We start from the raw sequence: 11,299 nt of genomic DNA, 5'->3' as shown, positions 1-11,299 counted from the left end.
TCTATAATGTTCTGGTGGAAGTAAATTAAACTGAAGAGTTAAAATATCATACATTCAGGAGCTCTTTTTGGCTTCCTGTTTTATATATAAAAAGTTATATATATATATATATTATATATAGTTTTGGTAGGAACTTCTATTTGTTTCTCTACCTTTTACTACAACATTCTTTATATATATATATCATCCATTCAGAAACTACTAGATATCTGAAGTAATTTCTCAAGATCCCTTAAAATTACAATTTAAATTCTTAAGTTATCATAGTCTTCAAAGTTGTATACAATTTGTAACCAGTTTTGATGGAGTCCATCCATCCATCCATCATGTATGTGACAATTAACAAAGGCAAAAAGGAAGAAAAGACTGTATAAGTAACATGTGACCTTGATAGCTGAGATGAGAAATCCAGGATACATAAGACTTATGGGCTTTTTACAATGATATTTTGTTCAGTAAAATCATAGGGAAACAGTACAGATAAAAATGCTATATATAACAGAATAGTATTGATCAGGTTAATATAGATAAACTTTAAAAAAAATTAAACCTTAAAGAAATCAGCAAATACAATAATATAAGCAAATGACAAGGTACAAGCAGTGTAGTCAAAATCCTTTTTTCTAATTCCAATAGACTTCTTTACTATCTTGAGGGGAGATAAAACTCAAAATAGTTAACAAGCAATAAACTTCCTGATCTCTTTTAAGGTTCTTTTCCCCCTCCCCCACATAAATCAAACATTTGCATTTCATTTGTCACCCATCTTAAGTTTTTCTTATGCCCACTGGGCAGAATTTCCACTCTGCTTGTTGAGAGCATTTAAGACTTTTAAAACTTTGTCAAAATATTTCAGTTTGGTTTGTAGTTTAGGCAGCCCCCTACCCTATTGTATATTCTTGAGAAGTAAATAAAGTGGGAAATCTCCAATGAAAATAAAAACTCCCAGGAAAAGAATTAAGCAGATCCAAACTGCACTTTTTAGCCTTACCAACTCAAACTATTGTTTCAGAGTTTCTAGCATGCTTTGAAAACTTAAAAAAAAAAAAAAAAAGGCTGAATGGGGTTTGTTTACAGTAAACAGAGAGAAGTGAAATTACTAGGGAGACAACAGGGTATTTCCACATGAAAGACTGGCCAAAAGGTAAAGACAAAAACTTCTACTTCAAATCTACTGATTTAGTCTCATTTGCCCTCGAAAGAAAAACTGCAGAGAAGTCCACTTCCAGTGAAAAAAATTCCTGAGTTACAAGTCTGTCTCGTCCAGGAGTCTAGGGTCAGCTTAAGGCTTCAGCTTAAAAAATGGCTAGTGCAGGCTGGAAAACCCATGTGGGGTAGGAGAAGGAATTGGAGTTCTCACCTGTCCATTGGAGAAAAGCAGCTAGGATTGTCAGATTGTAGGCTGGGCAGGGATTGGCGAGGAATGCTGGCTCAAGCAGATGGATGCAAGAAACTGCAGTGGCAGCAGGAGACAGACAGAAAACAGGCAGGCAGGTGTGGCTGGCAAAAAAAATGGTAGGAGGGCAGGGCTGGAGGAGAGATTAGGCAGCCCCAGCTCTCAGCTCTCATGCTGGGTGGGTGGAGTTGGGACAAACTTACTAACTTTACTTAAAAGCTATATGAGTAAAAAAAAATTTTGAGAATTCGTGTCCTGAAGTGGTCATCAGAAATTGTGGAGATTAAAATTAATATACAAGAACTAAATATTGTATTTTACAAAGTTTTTGTTAATAATAAACTAACATAAAAAAACTAACCCAGGCTGCTCTCGCAAGAGCAAAAAGAAAAAGAGGGAGGAGCTACAGAACTCCTAAAACAATAATATGACCACACAAATGTGGAGGTGCAGGAGAGATTAAAGGGAATTTGGAGAAATACTAAGGGACTTATGGGGGATGAAGTTCAAGGTTCAAAATTTCCATTTATACATATGTGTGTATATGTGCACGTGTATACAAGTGTGTAAATACATATCTGTATAAGCATATGTATGTACATAATAAATACAAAAGGGAGGACTTGGCAGTAGTGTGAGATAGACTAGAGTGGTGGGAGCCTTGGGGCAGGGAGACCAGTCAGGAAGATGCTGCAAAAACCCAGGTGAGAAATAATGAACGCTTGCACTAAGATAATAGATGTAGGAATGAAGAGAATAGTCATGTTTGGGATTTTTTGGTTTGGTTTGTTTTCTTAATTTTATTTTAAAAAAATATAACCATGGAAAACCAAGGGAACTGCTTCAGACCAGCCAACTTTGTTGGTTCTCCTTTACTCATTGCTGATTCCTTATTTCCATCTCTCTCAAATTCTCCCCATCCCAAACCACCCCTTCCACTGTGCTCTCTGGAATGCCTCTTTTATAGGTAACAAGCTTGCTTTCATCTGAAATCTTTTCCTATCCCAATTCTTCCATCTTCCGGCTCTCCCTGGGACCTGGTTCCCTCCTGGTGACACAGACCCACTGGCAACCCTTTCTGGCAATGGTTGTACTTTCACCTATTTGCCACATGCACGGCCCTCCAGAATCACACCCACTGGCTAAAGTCAGGGATTTGCTCCTCATTGTTGCTTTCAGGATGTCTTTCTACTGCCATTACACAATAACCTCTCCTCCTTTAAAGCCCACTCCATCCATTTTTTTGGGCAGTTGGGTGGCACATTGGTTAGAATATCAGCCCTGGAGTCAGGAAGACTTAAATCTGGCTTCAGACACTAGCTGTGTGACCTTGGGCAAGTCACATAATACTGTTTGCCTCAGTTTCCTCATATGTAAAATGTGCCAGAGAAGGAAATCCACTTCAGGATCTTTACCACAAGACCCAAAATGGAGTCACAAAGGATCAGACACAGCTGAAAAAATGTTAACAACCCATATCTACCGCCCAGTTGGCATTCTAGAAAGTGCTGCATCCCAGCCTCCATGTTTCTCCTCTTCTTTCCTTAGGGAGTTCAGTGCTCTCCTACACAACTTCTGTCTTTGCACTAGAGGACCTCCACATCCATATTTATAGTCCCTAAATCATTCTAACTTCCCAGTTTCTTAACTCACTCATTTCCCATGACCACAGCTACACACAGAGATAGCTAGACCCTTGATCTTGCCATTATCCACAAGTGTTCTACATCTATGCTCATGAATGTTGAGATTCCCTTCTCTGATCACAGTCCATTGTTGTTCACTTCTCCTCTCACCTTGTAACTACAAACCTTGTCCTTCATCCTCACTGGGACCACCAATTCTTCAACCCCTGAGTTCTTTCCTAGGCCATAACTACCATGATGGGTACATATTCTCTCCTTCCTCATCCTGACCCTTAGTGAGCTGACTTGGCTTTATACTGTCTTCATCTGTTGAGTCCCTTGCCTTCTTTATTGTGCCAAAGATCTGGCCCTTCTAAATCATAACCTTTGATTATTCCCACCCTCTGCTGCCTTCACTGCTTTTCAAACACTTGTATAGGATCATGAAACCAGGCTAATGTAAAAGGGAAAAAATTAGGGTTTTGGTCGGATTAAATATTTAAATGAGTAGTTGCTAAGAATTAAATAAATATCAATTCTAAAATGAATGTTAGTAATTTATTTACAAAATTACTATAAAATTACTATAAAATTATAGGAGAGAGTGAAAGTAGAAAAATGAGAAGAGGGTAGAGTGAGAGATCTAGTTTAACAAGCTAGACCAGTTCCAGGTGGAAGAGAAGAACAGAACATCCACTTGACCTTGAGCTCCAGAAACCGAACAAGAACTCAACTACAGGAAGTTGTCACTCCATTTTAAAGGCACTTCTTTTGCATCACTTCCTGTGCCTTTCTCTTAGTTTGCATGTCCAATCACAACAAATGCTTTGCTTAGGAATTCCCAGGGGGCAGTCAGTCAATTCTGATTCATTACCCACTTTTGCACACGTGGGTTACAGACTTCCCCACTTGTGAATTAAGTGGTGGTATTTACACCTTTGATGATTAAATCTAAAAATGGAGTAGGTTTAATCTCATTATCACACTAACCAGATCCACCACAAATTTACATTATATAATCTCAATTGAGTTCTCATTGCACCAAAAGAATCCTCCCTATTTGATTCACTACCTCACTCACCATAGCAGCTCTCTGATCTTTCTTCTTTCCTCAAACTTCCCAAAGTTTTCCCTTCCTCCATTCTCTCAGTTGAGAATCTTACCTCATTTTTCACTGAAAAAATCAAGACTATTCACTGAGAGCTTCTTCTTCTTCCCTCCTCAACTCACACAACTGAGATGATTTCCCAGACTTTCTTCATCCTTGTCTCAGAGGAAAAAATGGTCTTTCCTCCCAAAGCAAAGCCCTCTCTTCTGGAGCAAGTGATCTTATCACATCCCTTCTTCATTGGCAGACCGTATCATTACCCTTTCTGTCATCTCTACTTTTCCATCTCTCCTTGTCTACTGGCTGCATCCTTACTGCATATGAACATGTCCCTGTTCCCTCTCATCTTCTAACCCTCTTCTGATCTGTCCATCTGCACAGTTGCCCTACATCTCTTTTCTCTTTTGTGGTGGAACTCCTATCTACAGAAGGTGCTTCCACTTCCTTTCCTCTCTGGACCTGGAGTCAGTAAGAGCAGAGTTAAAATTTGAGCTCAGACATTTTCTAGCTTTGTGACTGTGAGAAAATCACTTAACCTCTGTCTGCCTCCTTTTCTTCATCTGTAAAATGGGGACAATAACTGAACCTACCTCCCAGGGCTATAGTGAAGATTAAACTAGATAATATTCATAAAGCACTTTGCAAAGTTTAAATTGCTATATAAATGCTAGCTATTATTGTTATTTCCTTAACTCTTTATAATGTATCTTCTGACCTCATCATTCAACTGAAATTGCTTTTCCCCAGGTTACTAGTGATCTCTTAATTGCCAAATCCAAGGGCCTTTTCTCAATCTTCATCTTTCTTGACCTCCACAAGCTTTCACCACTGTCAATCACACTCTTCTTCTTGATACTTTCTTTTTTTTAGATTTTTCTTATTTTTTATTGTCATGCAAAACACACCTCCATATTGGTAATTGTTGTAAGAGCAAATTCATACATAACCAAAACCCCAAAACAAAACCATAAATACACTAACATGAAAGACAACTTCAACAGTTCTTCCTCTGGAGGTGGATAGCATTCCACGTCATAAGTCTTTCAGGATTGTCCCAGATCATTTCATTGCTGAGAGTAGTCAAGTTTTCATAGATAATCATCATCCAGTATTGTTGTTACTGTAGACAATGTTTTTCCAGTTTTACTCTATTTTGCTATGTATCAGTTCCTGCAGATCTTTCCAGTTTTTTTCTGAAATCATCTTGCTTATCTTTTTTTATTACACAATAGAATTCCATTTCCATATACCACAATTTGTTCAGCAATTCCCCAATCGATGTCATTCCTTCAATTTCCAATTCTTTGCCATGACAAAAAGATCTGCTGTAAATATTTTTGTACAAATAGTCCTTTCCCCCTTATTATCTCTTTGAGATACAGACCCAGTAGTGGTATTACCAAATCAAAGGGAACGAGGGAATGCACAGTTTTATAGTCCTTTGGGCATTGTATCAAATTTCCCTCCAGAAGAGTTGGATCAGTTCACAACTCCACCAACAATGCATGAGTGTCCCAATTTTGCCACACCCCCTCTAGCATTTACTATTTTCTTTTACTGCCATATTGGCTAATCTAATAGGTTTGAGTTGGTACCTCAGCATTGTTTTAATTTGCATTTCTCTAATCAAGAGTGATTTAGAACATTTTTTCATATGATTATTGATGGCTCTAGAATTTCTAGACAGCTTTTTCCTGGTTCTTCTCTTGGTTGACTACTCTTTCTTAGACTCCATTACTGATTACACTTTGACCAGAAATGGCTATCCAGGTACTGGCTCTGTCCTTGGGGCTCACTTCTCTTCTCCCTTGATACTATTTAACTTGGTACTCATCAACTCTCATGGATTCTCTTACTGTTTCTATACTAATGATTTTCTGATTTATTTATCTAGTCCTAAAATCTCTCCCAAACTTCCAGATGGCATCTCAGACTGGATGCCCTGGGGACATCTTACACACTACACATTCCAAATTAGACTCATTCTCTTTCTCCTCAAACTCTCCACTCTTCCTAACTTTCTTGTTACTGTTAAAGGGTACCACTCAATCATGTAAACTCACAACCTGGGCATCATCCTCAACTCCCTATTCTCTCTTGCCCTCCATATCCAGTCTATTATCAAGTCTTGTTGATTTTTCCTTTGTGAAGTCTCTCATAGATGGCCCCTTCTCTCCTCTGGCATTGTTAGCACTCTGCAGGCTCTTATCACTCCAGGCCAGACTATTGTAGAAGCCAGCTAGTTGGTCATCCTGTCTCAAGCCTTCCCCACCTCCAGTTCACCCATCATTCAGCTGTCAAATCAACTATCTTAAAGCATGTATCTGAAGATATTACCCTTCCTTTTCAATAAACTCCAGTTTATTGCCTCCAGGGTTAGATATAAATTCCTTTGTCATTAGAGTGCCAAGCTGGGCCTAGAGTCAGGAAGACCTATCTCCCTGAGTTCAAATCTGGCCTCAGATATTTACTAGCTGTGTGACCCTGGGCAAGTCACTTCACCCTATTTGCCTCAGTTTCCTCATCTATAAAATGAGCTGGAGTGGCAAACCACTCCAGTATCTTTGCCAAGAAAACCCCAAATTGAGTCATGAAGAATTGGACACAACAGAAACAACAGAACATTTAATGCCCTCCACAACCTGACCCTTGCCTGCCTTTCTAGGATTCTTATCCTTTTCCCCCATGCTCTCTTCAATCTAGTGACATGGGCTACCTTGCCATTCCTTGCAGAAGGTGCTATTCCTTTTGATTCCAGGCATTTTACTGGCTTTCTCTCCTGTCTGGAATTCTCTCCTTTCTCATTTTTGCCTCCCTGACTTTTTTTCTTTTCATTTTTCATTTCACATTTCATTTCTCCCTGACTTTCTGCAAGTAATAGCTATAAATCTTACCTTCTGCAAGAAGTCTTTCCTGATTACCCTCGATGCTAGTACCTTCCCTTCACTGATTACCTCCAGTTTACCCTTTATTTAGGCTGTGTGTATCTTGTTTTTATTTGTTTGCATGTTGTCTCTCTCATTTGTCTCTCCCAGACTGTAGTACCTTGTGAACAGGGACTTTTGTTGGCTTTCTTCGAATTGCCAACAGGACTGAGTCTGACATAGCAGGTGCTTAATAAATATTGACTGACTAACAAACAATTGGGAACCAAGAGTATTGTGAGAATTGAGAGATCAGGTACAACTAGGTGGTTCAGTGGATAGAGCTCCAGACCTGTGTTCAAATAGGACCTCAGATGTTTCCTGACTGAGTTACTCTGGGCAAGTCACTTCACCCAAATTGTCCAATCCTTACCACTTTTCTGCCTTGGAACTGATACTTCATCCCAATTCCAAGACAGAAAGTAAGGGTGAAAAAAAAAAGAATTGAGGGAGCTGAACAAGGCATGAAGGATGTATTGTGTTGGGGATCTAGTTTTGTCGCTGCTTACACAGCAGGAGCAAGGCGACTGATTTGTGAGATCCCTCACTTGCCTCACCTGGGTGGCTCATATTTCTCTTCTCTTCATGTAGAAGCCAATACTGAAAAAGACCAGCCTAGAATCTTGCAGTAGATAGAAATGGAAAACAATTGGCTGAGTAGTAAGTGGAGACAGGGAACAAATACAGTTCCCTGGCAAAGACTTAAACTGAACGAGATGAGGAGGCTCGATACCTACTGGTATAAGTTTACTTAGTTGGGTTCCCAGGTATTAGGTGACATAGTATAGTATCATGGATAGAGCTCTGGACTTGGAGCCAGGAAGACATAGGTTCAAATCTTGACTCAGACACTTACTAGCTACATGACCCTGGGCAAGTCGCTGACCATCTCCAGAGTATCTTCATCTATTAAAATCAGAGGACTGGACTCCATGACCTCTAAATATGATCCTATCGGATATGTTTTAGAGGTAGCTCCAACACCAGCATTCTCAGTTCAGTTTTGAAGTTGGGAGGAAATAAGGTACTTGAAAGTCATTGAGTGGTAAACAAAATGAAGTTAGGTGGCCTAACATTCTCCGCCCACTCCCAAACTAAATATGGAAATGGTTTTGTTGTAAGGGCAAAGGACATGGTGGCTGATTGACCCAAGTGGTCTTCAGAAATCCACCAAGTTCCACGGCCCTAAATTCCAAGTGGCTGGAAATTTTTATGCCCTTAGATGACCAGACACCAGAATAGCTGGGGCCATTTGGGTCCAAAGGGCAGCTGTGATATGAATCTGGATCTTTCTTCACTGTCCACTGAAGTGACAGCTTCTTAGAAAACAGGTCCAGTGATGACTGTGGACCTTTATCTGAAAAACAGCTTTACCACATTTATTTAGACTTGGGCATCCTCACAGAGCTGGTGGGTCACCAGGTAATGGAATGTTTTGGCCGTGACAGCTTGTGAAGATAGCCAAGGTGGGGAAAGAGTGGGTGTGATTGGCATTGGTGGAGAGACTGCTCACACTGATGAAATCTTACATCTTCAAAGAAAGATGATTTATAGACAGTTTATATGAGCAGAGACCCACAGAACTTCCAATGCCTTAGAACCTCTTTGCAGAGAGTGTTTTTATTTTTTTTAATGTCTTGCTTATCATAATTTGTTGTTAGGCCTTGGTATGATCTCTCCCCAGAGTGTGTGCACCAGAGCCCTGAAATACTGGCTCAGGCAGTAAGCTGGTGACATATTATTTAGGGTCAGTGCCACATTTACATTTTTCCATACTTAAAATTTTAGCCTTTACTTATCCACTTCCTGTTTTTTTCTTTTATCCCAACTTAATTTGAGGGAGGTGATAGGCACTAGCAAAAATTGGGCAAGTGCTAACAAGAAGACTAACAGCAATGCGTGGAGGAGGACATAAAATGATTATGATGTAAAAACAAAAAGGATCAGGTGCAGCTGGGTGACTCAGTGGATTGAGAGCCAGACTTAGAGATGAGAGGTGTTGGGTTCAAATCTGGCCTCAGACACTTCCTAGCTGTGTGACTCTGGGCAAGTCACCTAACTCCCATTGCCTAGCCCTTACTGCTCTTATGCCTTGTTTCATGCTATTCGTTCAGCCCTTTATAATGCTATTCCTACACTTGGCATCAATAAGTATCAATAAAGCTTTTTTTTTAAAGTGAAACAAGTGTAAAGGAGTCTTCATTCATTCATCTGTTTGTTATTTGAACAAAGAAGGTACAAAATGGAAGTTTATTAAGCTTCATCAAATATCTGAGTGTTGGGAAAACAGCATGGTCATGCTAGACCACTGACAAAGAAAATGAATGCTAGAACTAGGAGAAAACTTAAAAGTTTTTGTCCCTGTGGTTTAGTTATTTTTTAGTTGTGTCTGACTCTTCATGACCCTTTTGAGGTTTTCTTGGCAATGATGCTGAAATAATTTGCCATTTCCTTCTCCAGATCCTTTGATAGATGAGGAAACTGAGGTCAACACAGTTAAGTTACTTGTCTAAGGTCACCTGGCTAGTCAAAGTCTGAAGACAGATTTGAACTCAGGGAGATGGGTCTTCCTGATTCCAGGCCTAGCTCCATCCATCACACCACCTAGCTGCACTAGCATCAAATCTTAGAGACATCTAAATTTTAAACTTAAATTTAAATTTTCCTTCTGGTCCCCTGTAAAGAATGTCTCTTCCTCCCCCAATGGTAGCACCAAGGAAGACCAAACCTATAGTGGAGTTTCTATTGCCTTTATCAGTTCAGGGTAAGGTGGGGATTGAGATGCTGTCTGTAAAGATTCCCAGGATCCAGTACAGACCTTCTCCAGTGCCTTACCATGGCATGAAGGTGACTTGTGGTTCTTGGCAGCTGAGCCCAGGGAATGTAGGCTCAGCCAGACTTTAACAAGTCAGAACAGGTCCAGTAATGAACTGACTGTACACCTGCCTTCCCTGGACCAGCCTTACTCATCACCAGAGGCTAGGCTACAGCAGCTCATGTAACCATGCGCTATAAGGAGGATGTGGTTAAAACCTGCAGATGAAACCACAGATTCTAGAAGTACTGAATTGTGGAGTTTTACTCTTAATTTAGTAGGTGCCCTCTGTCCATTGTATCACACTGCCTCTCACAACTGAGTCTCTTGCCCGAGTTTAATTCAGCTTCCAGGGATGTGCCATGGCAAGGTTAGGTCAGTGATTGCCATGGATGTCCTGTGGCTGGGCCTTGGCTACTGCTCTAAGCTTAAAGTGTCTACCTAAGCTCCCCCTGAAGGAAAGGATGAGGGAGATCAGAAGCCGAGTCCTGACTTTGGATCCTTACTGACTTGGGGACTTGCCTTTTTACAACTAGTGATGGGGCAGATTCAGTAATAAGCAACAGGAAGAGCCACGCAGACCCTCTACCATGACTGCAGCTTTTACTCCAGTGAAGACAACTGCCCAGAGCAAAGAAACCCACACTTATAACATGTGTTCTCCATCAGTGGACCCATAGGACAAGGTCTCAGGGTGGGGTGGGAAAGGAGGAACCCATTGCAAACTCCACAGCATTTCCTCATTTCTTCATCTTTGTCTCCCTTCCTTTCCCTCTCCCTCTGCCCACCCTGCAGTTTCCTGTTTCTGAAGATCATAGCCATCCTCACGGAGCTCCGAAGCATCAATGCCCAACACACCAAGCGACTGCTGCAGATTGAAGACATCCATCCCTTTGCCACTCCTCTCATGCGGGAGTTATTCAACATAATGGACCTCTGAATAGTCAGCTCATTTTGAAGGCTGCCCAGCACCAAGCAGCACAGTATACCTCCAATGGCAAGTCCTCTGGCTGTCGGCCCTTGGACGGACAGAAATCAGAGAGAGCCAAGATCTCTCCATGCTCTGATTTGCAGAGTCCAGCCTTAACCTCTTGGATTTGCCCCAGTTCTTTTGGTACTCATTCCCATCTGACTTTCCTGGAGAGAAGAGGTTGTTTCCTCCTGGCTTGTACTGCTACCACATCTTGGTAGATAGCTGATAGATAATGACACACTTGACAGAGCAACTCCCTGGCTTATGGGAGCCGTAGCAGGGGAGGTTGTGAGGGGGGTGGTGTTGGGAGGGGAAGCAGAAAATTTTTTCTTCAGAAGAGATGCTAGTGGCCCTGGGAAGGAATTCCAGTGATATATGGCAGTGGTGCCTTCTGAGGAGGGGATGGGCAGGCTCGAGGCTCAGGGACTGAGTCTGTGGGACTCTATTGTCTTCTGTGA

At 41.0% G+C, this 11,299-nt stretch overlaps 1 protein-coding gene across 1 annotated transcript in view; it reads left to right on the top strand.

The window, feature by feature from the left end:
- The window catches only part of NR1I2 (nuclear receptor subfamily 1 group I member 2), a 27,457-nt gene extending 16,649 nt beyond the window's left edge, over positions 1-10,808 (top strand). Inside the window, exon 4 of the mRNA XM_044669171.1 lies at positions 10,664-10,808. Within this exon, the coding sequence (XP_044525106.1) occupies positions 10,664-10,808 (145 nt within the window). The remainder of the gene's footprint in view (positions 1-10,663) is intronic.
- The last annotated feature ends 491 nt before the right edge of the window (positions 10,809-11,299 follow it).

The sequence above is a fragment of the Gracilinanus agilis genome, chromosome 3 (assembly GCF_016433145.1).
Source record: "Gracilinanus agilis isolate LMUSP501 chromosome 3, AgileGrace, whole genome shotgun sequence".
NCBI lineage: Eukaryota > Metazoa > Chordata > Mammalia > Didelphimorphia > Didelphidae > Gracilinanus > Gracilinanus agilis.
This window is presented reverse-complemented; position numbering and strand designations above follow the sequence as displayed.